An 18,392-nucleotide genomic window follows, 5' to 3' on the forward strand; every position below is an offset into this window, starting at 1 on the left:
AAGCTGAAATCTTGTCTCCTTAGAAAGTGAGTGACTATATCAATAGGTTTCTAAATGGGTAACATAAACAAGCACACACACACACACACACACACACACACACACACGCACATGCGCACACACACACATGCACACACAATCCCTGCTGTTAACTTTTTCATACTGGATCAGATTAGTTCAGATACTTTTTTTTTTTACTTCCCTCATCCAAACAGCTGTTGCCTGTTCCTTTCTGGCCGATCATTGCTGCTGTTACCTGTTTGAGGGCCGTGAGTGTCTGGACACCGGACGCTTTGGCGACCATGGTGTGGCTGTTGCCGGGGCTGGGCTGCAGGGACAGGGTCAGGCCCGACACGGTGTGAACCCGCAGCTCCGTGATGGAAACCTTGTCATCTGTGACGGAGAACGACGCCTCGCCCAGCACCGCGTCCACTGCCAGCGGAGACTCCACCTGCGGAGAAGAAAAGATGAAGTGCTTTTATTTATTGCGTCTCCACATGACAGGAGGGGGGGGGACGAACGTCGCTTTAGTCCAGAATAGACAACAGCTTTATTGTCTTTGTGAAACTCATAAAGCCCATGACAAGCCAATTTTAGATTAAAGTGCTGTGTGCTTCTGTTTGTTGCAGCGTGTCTTGAATCCATGTGTCAATGCCTCTCAGTCTATCAAAGTGGGAGGATGAAAAAAAAACAACAACAACCGAACGATAAAAAAACCCCACTTGAGACGGAGTCCATCACCATCAGCTGCTACCAGACAGCAAATAACAACGTGAAGCTGTAAACGCATGTCTCACAGTGACGACTGGATGAAAAAAAAAATACACACACACACATCTGAGTGTCATGGATAATCCCAGCCCTTTGATAGGCGTCTGCACAAAGCCCCTTTGGCCACTTATAAAATATCACCATTTCACTTCGCCGTTGCAGGCCGAGGTCATGAGGGACAGCTATCGCAGAGAAGAGCCATTCAGCCAAGCAGTGGCCTCGCTCTTAAAGTCATACGGGGAAATCAATTCCAGCTTCATCTGGAGCGTTTTATAACTCCAGAGTCGGAAAGCGTGTGAAAGCTGCAGCTGTGGTGGCAGCCGAGCGTTCGGTGTCTGACAAGCTTCCAAAATTACCACCAGCCGAAGCCTTGAAGCAACCGGCGGCCGTTCAAAACACACCCGAACCTCATCTGATTTACAGCCAATATGACGAGCAAATATTCCATCTGATGGAAGCAAAGCGGTAAAGATGGGGCACCTGAGAGAGCCCATCATAGGGTCAATGTTTTCATTCTTCCCCAGCTTCTGGGTCGGGCAGGGCCGGCCCAAGATTGTATGGGGCCTTAAGCAGAACATGATTTGGGGCCCGTCTTCCTCTCCACCACCGGAATCTGGGAGAGAGGGCCACTTTAAAAAAATTAACATAATTTTTTGTGAAGTAAAATTAAACCTGCCTGTTTTTTTATTTTTTCCTTGCATTTTAATTTTAAACAGGTCAATTAAAAACATTTTTAAAACAAAAATGTAGCTTTAAAGCTGCAGTATGAGACTTTTAGAAAAACTGCTTTTTTTGCTGTTAGAGTTTGTTATGAGGCAGATAATCTGTGAAAAGATGGATCTCCTACACCTCCTCCCTGTGCTGCTGTTGCCATTTGAAGAAATGCAGCCAATCAGAGGCAGGAGGAGGGTCCTAGCTCTGCCAATCAACCTCATGTACTCACTGCTTAATCAGCTAAGAAAAGTGTACATTTTATCTGCTGTCATCAAAACCATCATTCTAACTTTTTAAATGAATAAAAGCTGCCAAAGTGGGTTCATGTGCTGGATCTGAATTTGTGCACATCTAACTGGAATGCTAAAATAACTCAGGAGACAATGGACAGATGTTCCAGCTGTGCACCACATCTTATTTATCTGACAGCTCTGAAGCATCTGTTCGATGTCTGGAGAGGAGGAACACAGAGAGGCATGTTCTATTTGTGCATTTTCGAAGCTCTGTTAGCTCCGTTTTTCCTCAACTCCCCCTCTCTGCCTCTACCTGCGTGAAGCAGAGCTTTTCTCCCACTCTGCTCAGTCATCTCTGGTGCTAAGGTTATGGTTTTGAAGCTCGTCACCTCCTGACCTCCGCCCAGTCCGCTCCCCGGCCTCCCTGCTCCTGCAGCAGGCCCTCGCAGTCTCGCCGTCACCTTCTGCCTTCTGCCACCATTACCTCAGCTTTCTGCTCTCATGCATTAAACGGCTCTTAACCTTGGCATTTGAGAAGCAAAGCTGACCTAAACCAGCATTTCAAACTACAGTAGTCAGATTCAAAACTGAGCTCATCCATTTTAATTGACGTCTTTCCCATATTGTTCTTTTTGCAACATGTTCTGAGCCATGTTTTACTGCTGCTGTTGATTTTACATTAAAAACACTAAAACATGCTGTGAGTACATTTAAAATGAGACACTAGCTCATAAGTAACTCTTCACCAAGGTATGAGAGTTTGTTTTAAGTCAATAATTCCTTCATATTGATGACAAAGTGCTATTTGCAATGGCAGATTATTTCACTTAAAGCAAGATATTTTCCCATGTTATAAGTGAAATAATCTGCCAGTGCAAGTAGCACTTTTACATCAATATGAAGGAATTATTGACTTAAAACAAACGCCTGTATCTTGCTGAAAGGTCACTTGTAAGTTAATTTAGTCTTATTTTAGGCTTATCAAAATGTTTCCACTAGAAACTAGACAAAAATACTTTGTAAGATTTTGTATTTTTGCAGGGAATGAGGAAGGATTTATGCCAAACAAATTTAATAATTATTGAATAGTGACTAAAGGTGAGAAACCTTCTAAAAGTCAGTGTTTCTTTGTATTGTATTGCAGGATTTCTAAAGGGGGTGCCCAGCCAGAAGCTAGTGTTGTTTGAGGAACATTTGGGAACTTCTGTACTAAGATATTTGCACTAGAAACTATAAAACGTTGTAAGATTTTGTGCTTTTGCAGCATGCTAAAAACACCTCAGCATTGCCCCTTTAAATTTGTCTCCATATGTTCAGTCTGATCTCATTTCTCTTCCTCTTAATTTGTGTTGCTCCTAATGGAAATCTGAACATCATCAGCCTTTCCTGTATTTTTCAGTTGCACCATCTCCTCCAAATCGTACATCACAGCAGGTCTAACTGTAACAGTCCCTTTCACTCTTGCAGCTAGCTTTCAGTTAAAAAAAGACAAAATCTTACCAAATATTTTTGTCTTCTTCCAACTACAAATATTTTAGTACACTTTAAATAAGATAAAACTAACACAAAGTAACATTTCAGCAAGATATGCAAACTTGTTTTTAAGTAAATATTTCATTAATATTGATGAAAAAGGTTCTATCTCCACTGGCAGATTATTACACTGATAACACGGGAAAATGTCTTGCTTTAAGTGAAATAATCTGCAAGTGGAACAAGAGCCTAAATCTTGCTGAAAAGTTTCTTGTAAGTTAGTTGTGTCTTATTACATTGTACTAACATTTTAAACTTGAAACTAGACAAAAAAAACGTGGTAAGATTTTGACGTTTTGCAGTGTACAATCGCATCCTGCCTCCACTCTTTTGTGGTTTCGGATGGTTGACCCCAGATAATTAAACTCTGTGACCTCTAGTCCTCTTGCTTCACCCATCTTCCTTTCAAGCATAAACTTTTGTTGTTTTTTTCACGTCTTCTACTCTTCTATATTCGGAAACCATCTACACTGCAGAAATATTGCGTTGTTTCTACCGCATTTACTATCTGCATCAATAGTACCACAGGACATATGAAGATATTAATATATCAGTGGAAATTTATATAGTTGGACATTCCTAGAGGCTATGAAATTCTCCCGCCTCGGTCCACCTCCATTGGCATATCGCTGTGATGGATTAATGTGCCAGAAAAAAAAGGGAGTTACAGACATGGTCTCGTACACAAACCCATACGTGCACGAGATTGTGAGACCACAAAACCCCAAGGCATGATGGTAAATGGATGAATAAAATAAACTCTTAAAGTCTATCTGGAGGAAAACTCAGCTGGATGATGGATCACGCTCTGCAGGGAGTTCGTTTCAAAACTCCTGATTTTAAAACTTTCCATTTCTGTTTCTGGGGACGAATTTGCCCAACAGTTAAATTAAGTGAAGCTCCAAAGTCTATTTGCTAATAAGGACAGCGACATGAGGGATTTCTCAGAGCAAACAGATTGTCAGTTTGTGTGTGAAAACATGTGATCCAAACGAGGTCAGATGGAGCATGACTGCAAAATAAAAAAAAATATTTGCCTGCAATTGATTTTCTGCTGCTTCACATTCTGTCCAGCCGCAGCCGATGCTTTCAAGGGCCAATTAAAGTGACTAAAAAGAAAATCTAACACTGTAAAAAAAGAAAAAAAAAGAAAAAAAAAATCAATACTGGGAACTATGTCCAAATGTCAAAACAAATTGAAAAGAGACGCCACATTGTGCATCGATTATATAACTGAGAAATTTAATCACAGAAACTGATCTTCCGCCAGGTTATGATTCAATCTGAAGCATATTGTTTAGATATTTATTTCTCAGTTTTTATTCACTTCAAATACACAAAATCTTACCAAGTATTTTTAATCTAGTTTCTAGTACAAATATATAATTACACAAATAAGACGAGTACTACTTATAAGTAACTTTTCACCAAAAATATAAGAGTTAGTTTTAAGTAAATTCTCCCTTAATATTGACGAAAACGTACGAGTTAGTCTGCCATAAGTGAAACAGACATTTAAAATTAAGATATGGGAAAAAATCTTGTTGCAATGGGAGATGGTTTCACTTATAGCTGGAACTTTTTTCACTAATATTCAGGAATTATTGACCTAAAACAAGCTCCTATATTGTGCTGAAAAGTTACTTGTAAATTAGTTTTGCTTTATTTCAAATGTATTAAAATATTTTCACTAGAAACTAGACAAAATACTTGGTAAGTTTTAGTGTTTTTACAGTACTCAAACAAAACCAACTCTTATGATGAATTACATGTTGCAGATCAAATTTACACCTTAAACTTCACTCTGAGATCGTCTTTAACAAAATTCACCCCAAAAAGACTCAAACATTGTTTTCAATTAGAAATATTTCATGTTTCAACATTTTAAACTTTATCTAGACCATCTTTTCTAGTTGCTTTTGTCAGGGAAACAATGTGTGTTCAGGAAGGTGACTTATTAGCCATTAAAGTCTTCCTCACTCACCATCAAATTTCTACCTCTTTTATTACCTGTTGATATGGTTCTTATTGACTTTACCAGTTGTTTTTGATGATTTCCCCTGGATTTCTGTCAGAAGTTTCTCCCAAATGCAAAAAGGAGCTCAGGGTGCTGTCATGACTAGTTTTTGACATTATGCTGTAATGGACTGTGAGCATCAGGACCCGTTTCCTGTTCAGCTGGAAGTCGTTTCTTAGCTCTCACAGCTGTTTCCCTGTGAAAGCTCACCCAGATTCAGAAGTGATTTTTGTTACGCAGCTTTCTCTGGTTTATTTGGTTTGGTTCAGTCTGAGCTCATCTGGATTTTTTTTTATTATACAGTTCAATACAAATATACTTTAATTTCTCTTAAATCAGACTATTAAATCATTTGGCTCCAAAAGTCTATTGATTGTTTAATTATTAAATGGTAAATTGGAACCCACTTATGTAGCGATGAAAGTTAAGATGGTGTTTATTAACTCCTGTTTGATGTTAAATCCAAATGCCTATGCCTAAATTCAACTTTTCACAGAGCTACCTTTGATCACATAATTATCACATCTCCACACGTTGGTTTTTACAACATGCAACACTAAATAAATATATTTGTCTTGTTAAAACTATGAAGTTTTATCCCCACCCATAGGAAATGAACTCATTTGCACATCTTTATGTGAAAGGGACATAAAATGTTTTTCTATAAACAGTTTAGTCAACATGATCTAAGAGTCTGAGTTTAAAATAGGACTTTAATTGTTTGAAGCTGGAGAAAATTTGGGACAACTTTAGTATTCAAATAAATTCAGGCTGTCAGCTTTAAATCTATTAATAATTGGTATAAAAATGAGGCTGAGATGCTGGAGTTCAGTGAAACACCCAAGAGTGAATATAGAAAAGGTTTACTAATAACTAATGTTCAAAGTTTCAAGCTAATTATTCAGACAAGTGAATAAGAGATTAAAAAAAAAAAAAAATCAGAACAAAAACACAACAGCTTGGTGAAGTTTATTATTTACTCTCCTGGCACTGATGCAGTTTTCTGATTTTAAAATATTACGCCACAATGAAAGCTGCTCCGTTCAGTCGGAAATTAGACTTAAAACGAGCATTTGAAACATTAAAAATGAAAACCCACGAGAGACTCTCTCCCTGACTGTTAATTTGTTTGTGATGTATTCCAAGGAGCACGCGCCGATGAAGTGCAAGCAATTTGGTCTTCATTTTCTTCCAGATTGCCTCATTTTCTTTTACCACAGTTACTGATTTCCCATGTTTCCCACAGAGCCTGCACAAAAAAAAAAAAAAAACAGATTGTTTTGGGATGGGGTGCGTTCTGGGGAGGAAGTGCTGCTGATTGGAACAACATCGGCATAAATAAGATAAAAAGCTTAATCATGACTCCAAATTGAACACATGTAAAATGACGTGGTCATATTATATTCTTATTTAGAAGAATTGTATTAGTGTGTTTGGCTTTGTGCAAGAAACAAGTGAGACACTATTCAGGATTGGTGCATAAGAATCCTATTGTGGCTAAAATCAATAAAAAGTAAAGATGTTTTTACACCTGAAGTTCTGGTGGACTTGGTTCAATTAGCAACCAAAATTGCATCATTTGTCATATTTTCAGCTGGTGTGGTTTGCTTTCACACTGCGCTGTCTCAAACGAATCAAAGCCTATGGAAAAGCTGCCGACATGCTGGCCTTTGGGAAGCTGCAACAAGAACCCCTGAAGGAAACGACACAAAAATCTCTGAAGAAGACATGAGCATGACTTCACAGAATGTAAACCAAAATGGAGTGCTGTCAGAGTTTAGCGGTTGGAGGATTTTTCTTTTGTTCTTGGGAAAAGACAATGAACCGTTTCTCCCGTCAGCCCTGGACACGTGCATTTGTTGGGGTTGTATTTCTCCAGGATGCCCTGCGTTGTAGTTCACGTCCTGCTTTTGGAGCGGTCTCCTGTCCGCTGGGCATTCACATGCATTCAGACCGGACCAGAGTTCACCTCAACCAAACTGAGCCGAGATTTTTAGACGGAGTGCAGTTTGCTTATTTCTCTGCATTAGAGTTCGATTACAAATTCACAAATAAAGTCGACTGTTTGCTAAACGGTCAGGTTTATCATTACAGCTGAGTTGGTGCAAAGACGTCTATTGGCTCCTTAAAAGAAACAGCTGAGAGAACGTCGGAGTGTTAGGGCTGATTCATTCATCTTCTGCTTGTCTGAGATGTCAAAAATAAATTCATATTTATATTCTTAATAAATTTTGTGACCCACAAAAATGTTAAGTTGCCATCTTTGAACACCTCTAGTGTATGTAATGGATTCACTTAGGAACTTTTGATACAAATGTGGGTGATAAAGTCTTGATAACCACCATTTGAAAATTTCCCTGAAAACAAACACAGATTCTCACCTGAAGATTCACTACATGAAACATATTGATTTAAGGCTGCTGAATAACCATGTCATCAGCATTCCTTTCTGTCTTCATGTTATTATGAGTTTAGGTCCTTTAGCTTTTTCCGCTCCAGTTCCTCGTTTGTCAGTGAAGCTCCAGAAACAAAAAGCTCGTCTGTCACTTTGTGAAGCTCATCCCATGCAAAATCTCACTGATGCTGAAGCAAAACTGAAGATGGATGATGAGCCCAAACAGCAGATCGACGCCGACCAGCTGAGACTCTCTGCTGGCTGAGCGCTCACTCATACAGCGTCAAACTATGTCACCTTGTTCTCATGCACCTCTGCTTTTCTCTCCTCCAATACTGCTTCCAATAAGTCATCCTTCAAGTCGCTACAGAATATCAGCTGAAAGTTCATTCATGCACGCTGAGTTAACATGTTCCTGCTGCTAATTGTGGAGATGGGTCACCTTTTAAGGCTGCAGAAAAAAATTATTTTTTTATACTTGTTGAAACTGTTTAATAACAGTTTAATAACCTAAAAAAAAACACAAAAAAAATCAAGTTCCTCCAGCTTCTCCTAGTTCTACATAGAACCAACCAATCAGAGCCAGGAGGTGGGTCTTAGGCTTGTTAATCATAGCTAGCACAGTCTGTCATGATTGCTTAAGCTAGTTAGCATAGCCACCGATGTGTGCAGATAAACGGTTGTCCTGTAACAGAAAGTTGGTTCTCCACCATTAGCACATTTAGCGGCGAGTACATAAACTTGATTGGCAGCACTAAGACCCTCCTCCTGGCTATGATTGGCTGTTTTTATCTTCAGGCAGCAAGAATAGCTGAGGAAGGGGGTGAAGGAAATCAATCTTTTCACATGTTATCTGTCTCATAACATTCTGTCACAAAATGATGACAGTTTTTAACAAATATGTAAAAAATATATTTTTTTATAAACGTTACATATGCAACTTCAACCAGTAACACATCAACTCAAAGTAAAACTGTAAGCAGACCGCCAGAAGGGATCATTATTCTGCTGCAGCCTTTTGGCTCTTAAGAAAATTCTAACTTGTGAGTTTCAAGAAAGTTAATTAGACCAATGTAAATCTTGCAGCTTTAAAGTTGGAGTTGTGCTCCGTGAGACTTGGTACAAAAGTTTCTGTTAGTCAGAGTCGAGCTGCAGTAATGCCATTCAGACTAATTGAGAGACTGGATTTGCCCTGCATGTTGCAAAACAAGGTCTAACGCCTGATTGGGAAACTGGTGGGAAATCTTATCAAACAGAATTTGACATATGAACCCACCATGAAAGTACTTTATATTTTCTAAGAGTCAAAGTCTTTTTTCCCACCCTGCTCCCTCCTGGTACTACCAGGATGAAGATGTGGTTTTATCTTAGTTTATAAAGACCATTCAGACAGATTCCACCTGCTGGAAATGGGATTGTACTCTGAAAAAAAATAAACAAAAACAATATTTTCCTTGACACGTAAATCTCAGTTATTTTGGAAGAAAAACTTGTTTCAAGAGGAATATACTATGCACTCTTTGTTAAATGCAAGTAAAAGACAAAAAACAGAAATTTCTTGTGTCTTTGCAAAATTATGAATTTGCCACTGTGGGTTTCACTGGTGTCTTGAAACAAATTATAGCTTGATGGAATCCCATTTATTTTATTAGGTTAAAATAAATCTTCAGAGCCCAAATTAGTAAGACGAATTTAAAAAGAAAGGGTTTGATGTAAATAAGAGATTTATTCCTCGTGAGAAAACAAATTCCTCCATCACAGACTCCTTCAGCTTCTGCTAACGATCCTAAATCTATACATTTACAAGATTTTTCTCAGCAGTAAACCAACAACGTTACACTTCCATTCTAACAGAGGAAGGCTAAGCAGAGACCTAAATATTTAGTTTGTAAGCAAAATATTTCTCTCTCAGATATTTCTCAATATTTAGGTAGCTACTCATTTAATTAGTTACCTAAATATTTAGCTCTGAGCTAAATATTTATAAATGCATAAATAACAATGAAAATATGACTTTGAAAAATGAACCCCTATTTTTCTCCCATGAAAGGCTAAATGATATAATTATTGCTGTTAATGTTGACTGTGTAACTTTACAAATGTAACAGCATATTTATGCAACTTGGAAATTAGGCTTGCGTTTTTTCCCCAGCGAGATTACTTTGAAAACAATATTTTTGACCATATTTTGATCGTTTTGTGGCCTTGTATTCATTTTTAACACAGATATTCTTCCCCTACTGAACCTTTATCCTTGATATTACAAAAGATAAACCAACATATTCGGATGTGCATGAAAACACAAAATGCTTCAAGCAAAATGAGAAAAGAAAACATAATTTGAATTTTTATCTGTCTAAATCTATAATGTCTGGAGATGAAGGCAGAGCTTAAGTATTATGAAGCATTACGTGCCGCTGTGAGATCATTTTCAAAATGCTGCATTTGCATAAAGTCCCAAAAGAACATGCAGTTTAAGACACAACAGGTCTGTTGACGTGAAACTTGTCCTGTTTGTTAATGTGGACTTAAATGGCAGGTCAATGTTACCTGAGTACAGCATGTCTGCTGGAAGCTCCAGCCTTCATCCTGAAGAAATGACGGGCATTTTATTACGCTTTCCATCAAGGTAATTAACAATGACGAGCACAAAGATGCGTCGTGCTTCTTAATGTGCACCTCACAAAACAAAGTGCTTCGCTTTCAGAGGATGCACTGATGAAATACAAATGTAACTACTTAAAATGCAAGAAAAAAAATGACAAACTTTTACCACGTTTTGAACTTCACTGCTGTTGTACTGCTTCTCACAAACGCAAAGTAAGCAGATGGTCCAACTGCAAAATAAGCCACTGCAGACCACCTGCGTGGTGAGAGAGTTCCCCGGACAGCTGCAGAGCTTTGCAGCAGAGTCTCCAAGATACAACGGCCTTCTTGGGACTCTTTCAAATTTATTGAACACGTCAAAGTTTATAGTCAGAGGAAGATGAAAGCTGACAGGCGGCAAATAAGAATTAGCATGTTTACAATCACTTAGGAAGATGCTCTCATATATATTTTAGCTGCAGCTGTAAGAGAGGCAAATGGTAAAACTTAAATATTTCAAGACTTTACTTCTTCCTACTGCTGCTGACGGAGCACTATCACATTGTTTTAGCATAAAATCCTCTGAGACATTTGTGGGTCAGCTTAAACAAAAACTCTGAAGCACAACTTTAAACTTTGTACATCAAAAGCTGAATGAATCGTGCAGGTGAGTTTATTTCTGTCCTGCTGTCTGTCTGTGGATGAGATATGTTTGCAGATATGAAGGAATAATCTCTGATTTGAGGACCAGCAGTGAATTTTGCTCAAATCTGGCCTGTTAGTTCTCCTTCAATTCCTTAATCCTTCAGATTAAATCTCCATCTCTCACCAGGTTTCTCTGATTCGTGGAATTTTCTGTTCAACAAGTTTTCCATTACTTTTCAAAGGAAATTAAAAAGATCAGAGGATTAATCTGCACATCCACTCCAANTGTTTATAAATGTTTCTTTGATAGATGTTTGAATATGGTTTCCAGTAACAAAAAAGTGTGTTATGAGATCAATTAAATGCGCTGATACGTCATTGTGCCTGCTAAACACATAACGCAGAGTGGAGTGGTGTACCTCTCCAAGATGGCCGCCCTAAATCTCGTCAGCGACAATAGGCGAGAGCGGTCCATGAGGCGTCTATCCTTATATTATGTCTTTGTGTATAATGGCTGACACAGGCAGTTCATCAGTCCTCAGTTAAGCATTCTTCATCCTGTTTTGTTGTTTACAGAAAGAACTGCTTGTAATATTTCGTGTTATTTTATTATGTTTGAGGCAACATTGGGCTATATCTGTGGGCATTTATGTTGAAAAAGACTGATGTTTGTAAGGCTGATTGTGATATTTTATTTACACAGTATTAAGTATTTAGTATTTGTATGATTTCACTACGCTTGTATTATGAGTCATGCTTTTCATCTTTATTTGTCATTTCACTCTTTTGGCAGTAAAAGCAACGTCAATTAAAGTTACATACGCTTATCTATCTGCACAACAGTTACATGGAAACACAGTGAGGGCAGAACAACAGAATACCTGTCTAATAATTCCTACGCATTAAAATGACAATAGCTGAATCAACAATTTCACTAAGCTAGAAAACATAACTACCTTATTAAAAATGAACTGCATAGATTTTAATAATAATTACTTCCTTTAAATTGTCCCAACAGCTCTCTGGTTCAGGCTTACACATCCCAAGACACCAATGATTGGACGGTAAGAAACATCTCAAAGCTGAACATTTCAGAATATTTTCAATGCAGCCCTGAGTTTTGACAACTCTCTGATATAAACCCTTTCTGATAGAGACTATGCTGGTTGATTTTCCTTATTTCACCATTTCATTTCAGTTCATATGTGCTCTTCCAAGTATTTTATTATCTTTTTAGTTTGCATCCAGTTAGAACTGAAGTAAGTGATTAGAATTGTGATAGAAAAAAATGGCTTCTTGTTTAACACCATATAAACTACATGTGTTGTCTGAATTTCATCAGGGTGGCTTGGAAATTGAAAAGTTTTTGCTTGACAACTTCGATGTGGGAGGAACCGGCTCCAATACCTACAAGTTTGTTTCACAAAAGATCGAAGAGGATCGCTACACTTTCAGCATACACAGTGTCACCTGCAGTCATTATGGGTAGGATGGAAATTAGACTTTTTTCATTGAGTTCGGACAGGCCATGGTTATAGAAATAATTGTCTCATTTTGTCTTGATGTCTAGATTTATGTTATCATCCAAACCTCCCTTAAGCTTAGAGTTCAAACAGCAGGTAGACCTCCTGCCAAGTCAATACAACTACTCCACTAAGAACGAGTATAGAAAGCTCATACAGACCTATGGCACACACTACGTCAGAATGGTGAGAACTTTCACACTCACACACACATTGTGAATTAGTTACAGACATTTTTCTGCAGTGAAGCATTTTAAAGAAATTTAAACCTGTTTTAGGTTAATCTTGGAGGGCGACTGAGACGAGTGACATCTTCACGAAGCTGTTTGTCCTCCATGAATGGGTTAACCTCAAGTCAGGTAACAAAACAACAAATTTTTACACAACCATATGTGATACTTCCATGATTCTAATTTATCATGACCGAATACATGAAGCAGCACAAATATGAAGTTTATCACTTTCAACAATCTACTTTAAGAAATAAGTGTTATGGTTTTGTTTTGTCCATTTTAATTTCCAGAGGATTTTTACATGAACATATTCTTCTCCGCTTGTATCTGACTGTTTATGTAAATGTTTGGTGTAAAGCAGCTTTTTTGAAAAATCTCAGTGCTGTTCTTTCACCCAGGTCCACAACTGTTTATCTATGGGTTTTGCTGTTGGCTTGGGGAAGATGAAACTCTCTAGTATCCAGAAGCCTTGCATCCGTGTCCTACTAAACAAGGACTTTGCCACTGGCTACAGCTCTGGTCTCCACCAACACTTCACAGAGGTGTCAGGAGGAAATGGTTGGTTGGGGGAGTTTTCAATTTTCAAAAATGATTCCATAGGTTACATGAACTGGCTAAAGAGCCTGAAAGAACATCCAGATGTTGTTTCGTACTCCCTTCGGCCTCTCTATCAGCTCGTACCAAGCAAGGAACAAAAGGCAGAGATCAAAGCTGCTATTGAACATTATTTGGAGGACAATGCTTTGTGGACTTTACCCGAAGAGCCACACTGTGAGGGATCTACTCCTGATTTGTCCTCTAACTGTTGCCCTCTGCGCGCCTCAAGGGGAACTCTATCAGTGACCATTGTTCAAGGCTGGAATCTATATGGAGATGAATTTTCAGTAACTGACGGGTGGGTTGATGCAAAGGTAAAAAACAAAGACCTTATGGAACCTGGTGAGCACATCTTTTATATGGCTCCTCTTTTGTTCACAGCTATGCCAAGATGTACTATGGTTCCATACAACGCAAGACCAAAATGATCGAATCCAATAGACCGAAGTGGGACGCTGAGTTTAATTTGGGCAAGGTCAGTAAACATTATTACAGATTAGCTGAAAAAGCTCAACAACAGACAAACTGATCCATTTACTCTGCTGATGCAGAAGAATTTATAGCATTAATACCAGCATCTATTTTTGCAAAAAATCAACATTCAATTACCGGCAGTGAGGAGAATTGGGTTTTTATGCATCAGTCTAGTACAGTGGTTCTTATCCTTTTTTGAGGTATCAAACCCACCAGTTTCATATGTGCATTCATTGAACCCTTCTGTAGTGATAAGTAAAATATGATTCCCCCCCCAACCCCCAAATTCAAGACATAGAGTCTAGTTGGGTCACCCTTTGACTAAGACTAAGACTTCTTAAAATGTAGAGTCTCTGAGAACAGTTTTTCAAAATATAGTCAGTGTTTTCAGCAAAGTTGAGCTGACTGTCCAGGAACGACCCAAATTTGCCAAAGTTTCAACATGTTGGCCATCGAGAGAAACTGGAACCACTTTAAGGTCTTGTTTAGATCATTTAATTAGCTCTACATTCTTAAGAGAATGAAAAATTAATAATAAATAATAAAGACTTTGCAGTATTCTGATTTAGTAATGTAATTATATTAGTTGTGTTACCACCCCCACGCCACTAGAGGCAGTAGCAACCCCGAAAAGATGCGACTAAGGAGCAGATTTAGAAGTACACCGAAAGCTACAGAATTTGGTAAAAACGGTGAATTTTGCTGAAGTAATTAAAGACACAAGTTCAAATCCATGCTGAGAGTGAAACTCCTTCAATCAGTGCTGCTCCGCAGCTCTGATTGGTTAAGCAATGTAACGTGATCCTCTGCAGCAAGTGAAGGCAAAGCAGGGCGTCATCACGACTTTACACAGTGTGTCTTTACCTCCGTGGCAAAGACTCCACCGAACCCCTGGGGTTTGATCGAACCCAGGTTAAGAACCACTGGTCTAGAAAGAAAGCTGATCTTTTCTTTGGTGCCACCAAAATTATTTGTTGGCAAACATTTCATACTGGATCAAATATCATCTAATGTAAGAAATGCGTTGTAGTTTCTATTGCATATAGATGTTAAATTTTTGATCATGAACTGTATTTTCCGGAATATAAATAAATCAAATCAAATAAGACAAATCAAAGTATACAATGATATGTAATGCAGACAAACAGCATATTGTGTAGGCAAACTTGGGGAATGGACAATCAACTCCATTTCTAGATCCAAGCCAGGCTGTAGATTCTTTATGTTTTGGGATACTTAGACTTAGACTTATTTTATTGTCATTGCACAAAGAAACATAAGTAAAATTGGCAATGAAATGTCCTCGCTCATCCAATAGAGCACACACAAAACACATGTGTGCCTATAGTTAAATAATATCTAAATAATAATTACTATTTTCAAACAGTCACATGCAGTCTTCATGATGGGATTGTTGAGCAATCTGATGGCCAGTGGGAGACAACTATTTCTGAGTCTGGCTGTTCTGCAGCAGATGCTATGGACTCTCCTCCCAGATGGCAAGCGGATGAACAGACTTTGGAGAGGATGGGTGGAATCAGAGAGAATCTGACTTGCTCTGGCTCAGCAGCATCTGTGTGCAATGCTCTGGTTAGGGGGAGTGGAGCCCCAATGATCCTCTTGGCTGTCTTCACCACTCTTTGCAGAGACTTCCAGTCTGACACCTAGCAGTTTCCAGACCAGATGGAGATACTGCTGGTCAGCAGGTTCTCAATGGTTCTTCTGTAAAAGGTGGAGAGGATGGAAGGGGGGACGAAGCTCTTACCATTTGTCTCAGAAAGTGCAGGCACTGGTGTGCTTTTTTCACCAGTGAAGTGATGCGAGTTGTCCAGCTGAAGTTGTTTATAATGTGCAGCCCCAGGAACTTAGTGCTGCTGACGATCTCCATTGATTTGTTGTTGATGAGGAGTAGTGCGTGATAGGGTCAAGACCTCCTGAAGTCGACAATGATCTCTTTTGTTTTGTCAACGTTCAGGAGCAGGTTGTTTATTCTGCACCAGTCCACAAGATGTTGTACCTCTTTTCTGTAGTTCACTTCATTGTCGTCCTGAATGAGTCCCATAATTTTTGTGTTGTCTGCATATTTCATGATGAGGTTGGTGTTAAACCTGGGACGACAGTCGTGGGTCATCAGGGTAAACGGCAGGGGGCTCAGGACACAGCCCTGGGGGGAACCAGTGTTTAAAGAAATGATGTTGGTGGTGTTATTACCCACACGGACAGACTGAGTTCTGTCTGTGTGGAAGTCTAGCAGCAGGGCCGTGCAGAGACCACTAAAGGAGCAGGTGCTCAAAAGAAAAGTGCACATTTAACCGCATTCTAGGACACAATATTAACAAAGCCACACAGCTTTTGGAGTTTAAGACACAATGATAAATTACAAAATTGTGAGAGATACAATCAAAGCTAAGGAAAATCTCTATATAGAGCATACAACTATGCATATGTAAGATATTTTATTAGTAATTTCTTTCTGCAGGTCTATTTTGTTATAAGAAAGTATTGCCATATTCAAACCCGCAATTTAGCAAGATATGTAAATCAGAGCTGGACCACCAGACATATTTTGTCTTTACAGAATTAGACTATTAAAAATATATTATTTATGAAGTCCAGATGACTGAATTTGTTCAATATTAACATAGTCTGATGGTCATAGACTGTTCTTACACTGTCTTTTTGAGCTATTGTAGAAGAAAATATTGAATTAAGCAATAAATTTATTATATTACCAGGAGCTGAAGCAGCTGCAGCCATATAGGGTGCTGCTGGGTCAGCACCTGCATGAAAAAGAATTTAGTTTTATTTGTTTAGACCATGCATATTTCACGGTGTTTATGGTCGAGTACAAATAAAAGTAAAAACAGAATAAATCTGAAAATATTTGAACAGAAACCACTTTACATATATATTGTGTCTGAGACCGGGGTCCAGACATTATCTTTACACCCGTCTTCCTCCAGAATGTGTCTGGCCCACCAACACTGCAAAACAGGACAATACCTGTCCGGATCACTACAAGAAAAGTTACAAAAAACAGAAATACAAAAAACAGCGGTCTTAATTCAAACCTCAGACTAATCCCCTGCCTAAAGGAACCTCAGACTGAAGAACTTTCAGCCTCCAAGTCACTTAAACTGGCTTTTAAACACCAGCTCTCTCTCTGCTAAAGCTCTATTAATTAATTATTTCATCACTGAGTATAATATTGATGTTTTATTTCTGACAGAAACATGGTTGAATGACAATAATGAACCAATCATAATAATTGAATCAGCGCCTCTTACGTACAATTTTTTAAGCGAGAATAGAAAACATAAAAAAGGAGGAGGCGTGGCTTCAATATTTAAGAATACTATAAACTGTAGTAAAATCTCTGGGTAATTTCACATCTTTTGAGTATCTTGTAATTGAGGTAAAAGGCCACAAACGAACTTTGACACTAATTTTATACAAAACTCCAACATACGTGGAAAATTTCTTTACGGACTAGAATGAGCTTCTATCTCCCTTATGCAATGATTACGATTGTTTAATAATTATCTGTGATTTCAACATTCATGTTGACAACCCCCAAGACCGAGGGGCAAAAAAGCTCTGTAATATATTAGAGAGTTTTGGTTTAACACAACATGTCAAATAAGCAACACACACTCATGGACACACACTGGACCTGGTTATCAGTAAGGGTGTGAATATTTCCAATGTCTCTGTAACTGATGTCGCTCTGTCGGATCACTTTGCTGTTATTTTTGAAAGTTCTTTATCCGTTAACCCACTTATACAAAAAGCTACTATCACAAAACGTACTTTTACAGAAAACACAGCAGAAACATTTAATCAAATCTACTCTTCTTCCTCACCATTAAGCTGTAATGACGTAGATAAGTTGGTAGATGATTTTCAGTGCAAACTTTCAGATATCATTGATTACATTGCCCCCATTAAAGTGAAGGTTGTGTCTGGTAGGAAGAAATCTCCATGGAGAAATGCACAAACTGTTCGATCTGCAAGACAACTCTGCCGTAGGGCCAAACGGAAATGGCGTAAAACTCAACTTCTCATTTACTATGCTATTTATCAAGAAAGACTACGTAACTATCACTCAAAACTAAAACATGCAAGGGAGGCTTTATTTGCAACAGTTGACAGGCTCAGAAACCGTCCTGTGACCACCTAAACTTCAATCTAATGCTGCCTGCAACAAGTTTTCCAGTTTCTTCTCAGAGAAAATTCAAAAGATCAGAGGATTAATCTGCACATCCACTCCAAAGACAGTACCAATGCTGTGCCTAAACACAACAAATACAGAAAAAAAGACCCAATTTCAACTACTTAATTATAAAACCCTAGAAGAAATTATGTCAATTAAGCTCCAGTTCCTGCTGTCTGGATGTCCTACCCACACATTTCTTTAAGAAAGTCCTGCCTGTCGTTGCTAATGATCTGACCCAAATAATAAACTCATCGCTCTCTGCAGGTGTTTTCCCCCAGGCTTTGAAAATAGCAGTTATCAAACCACTGATAAAAAAGAACAATCTAGACAAATCACTACTGCAGAACTACCGGCCGATCTCCAAACTCCCATTCATCATCAAAGTTATTGAAAAAGCAGTTTTTAAACAATTAAATAACTTCCTAACAATAACCAACCACTTTGACTCCTTCCAG

General features: G+C 38.4%; 1 protein-coding gene across 1 annotated transcript in view; it reads right to left on the bottom strand.

The window, feature by feature from the left end:
- Nucleotides 1–18,392, bottom strand: part of tmem132e (transmembrane protein 132E) — a gene marked incomplete at its 5' end in the record, with an annotated part of 75,696 nt that overhangs the window by 9,859 nt on the left and 47,445 nt on the right. Inside the window, one exon of the mRNA XM_015056198.1 lies at nucleotides 257–451. Within this exon, the coding sequence (XP_014911684.1) occupies nucleotides 257–451 (195 nt within the window). The remainder of the gene's footprint in view (nucleotides 1–256; nucleotides 452–18,392) is intronic.

Source organism: Poecilia latipinna, unplaced genomic scaffold, assembly GCF_001443285.1.
Source record: "Poecilia latipinna isolate Pla-1442-1.1 unplaced genomic scaffold, P_latipinna-1.0 Scaffold1365, whole genome shotgun sequence".
Lineage (NCBI taxonomy): Eukaryota > Metazoa > Chordata > Actinopteri > Cyprinodontiformes > Poeciliidae > Poecilia > Poecilia latipinna.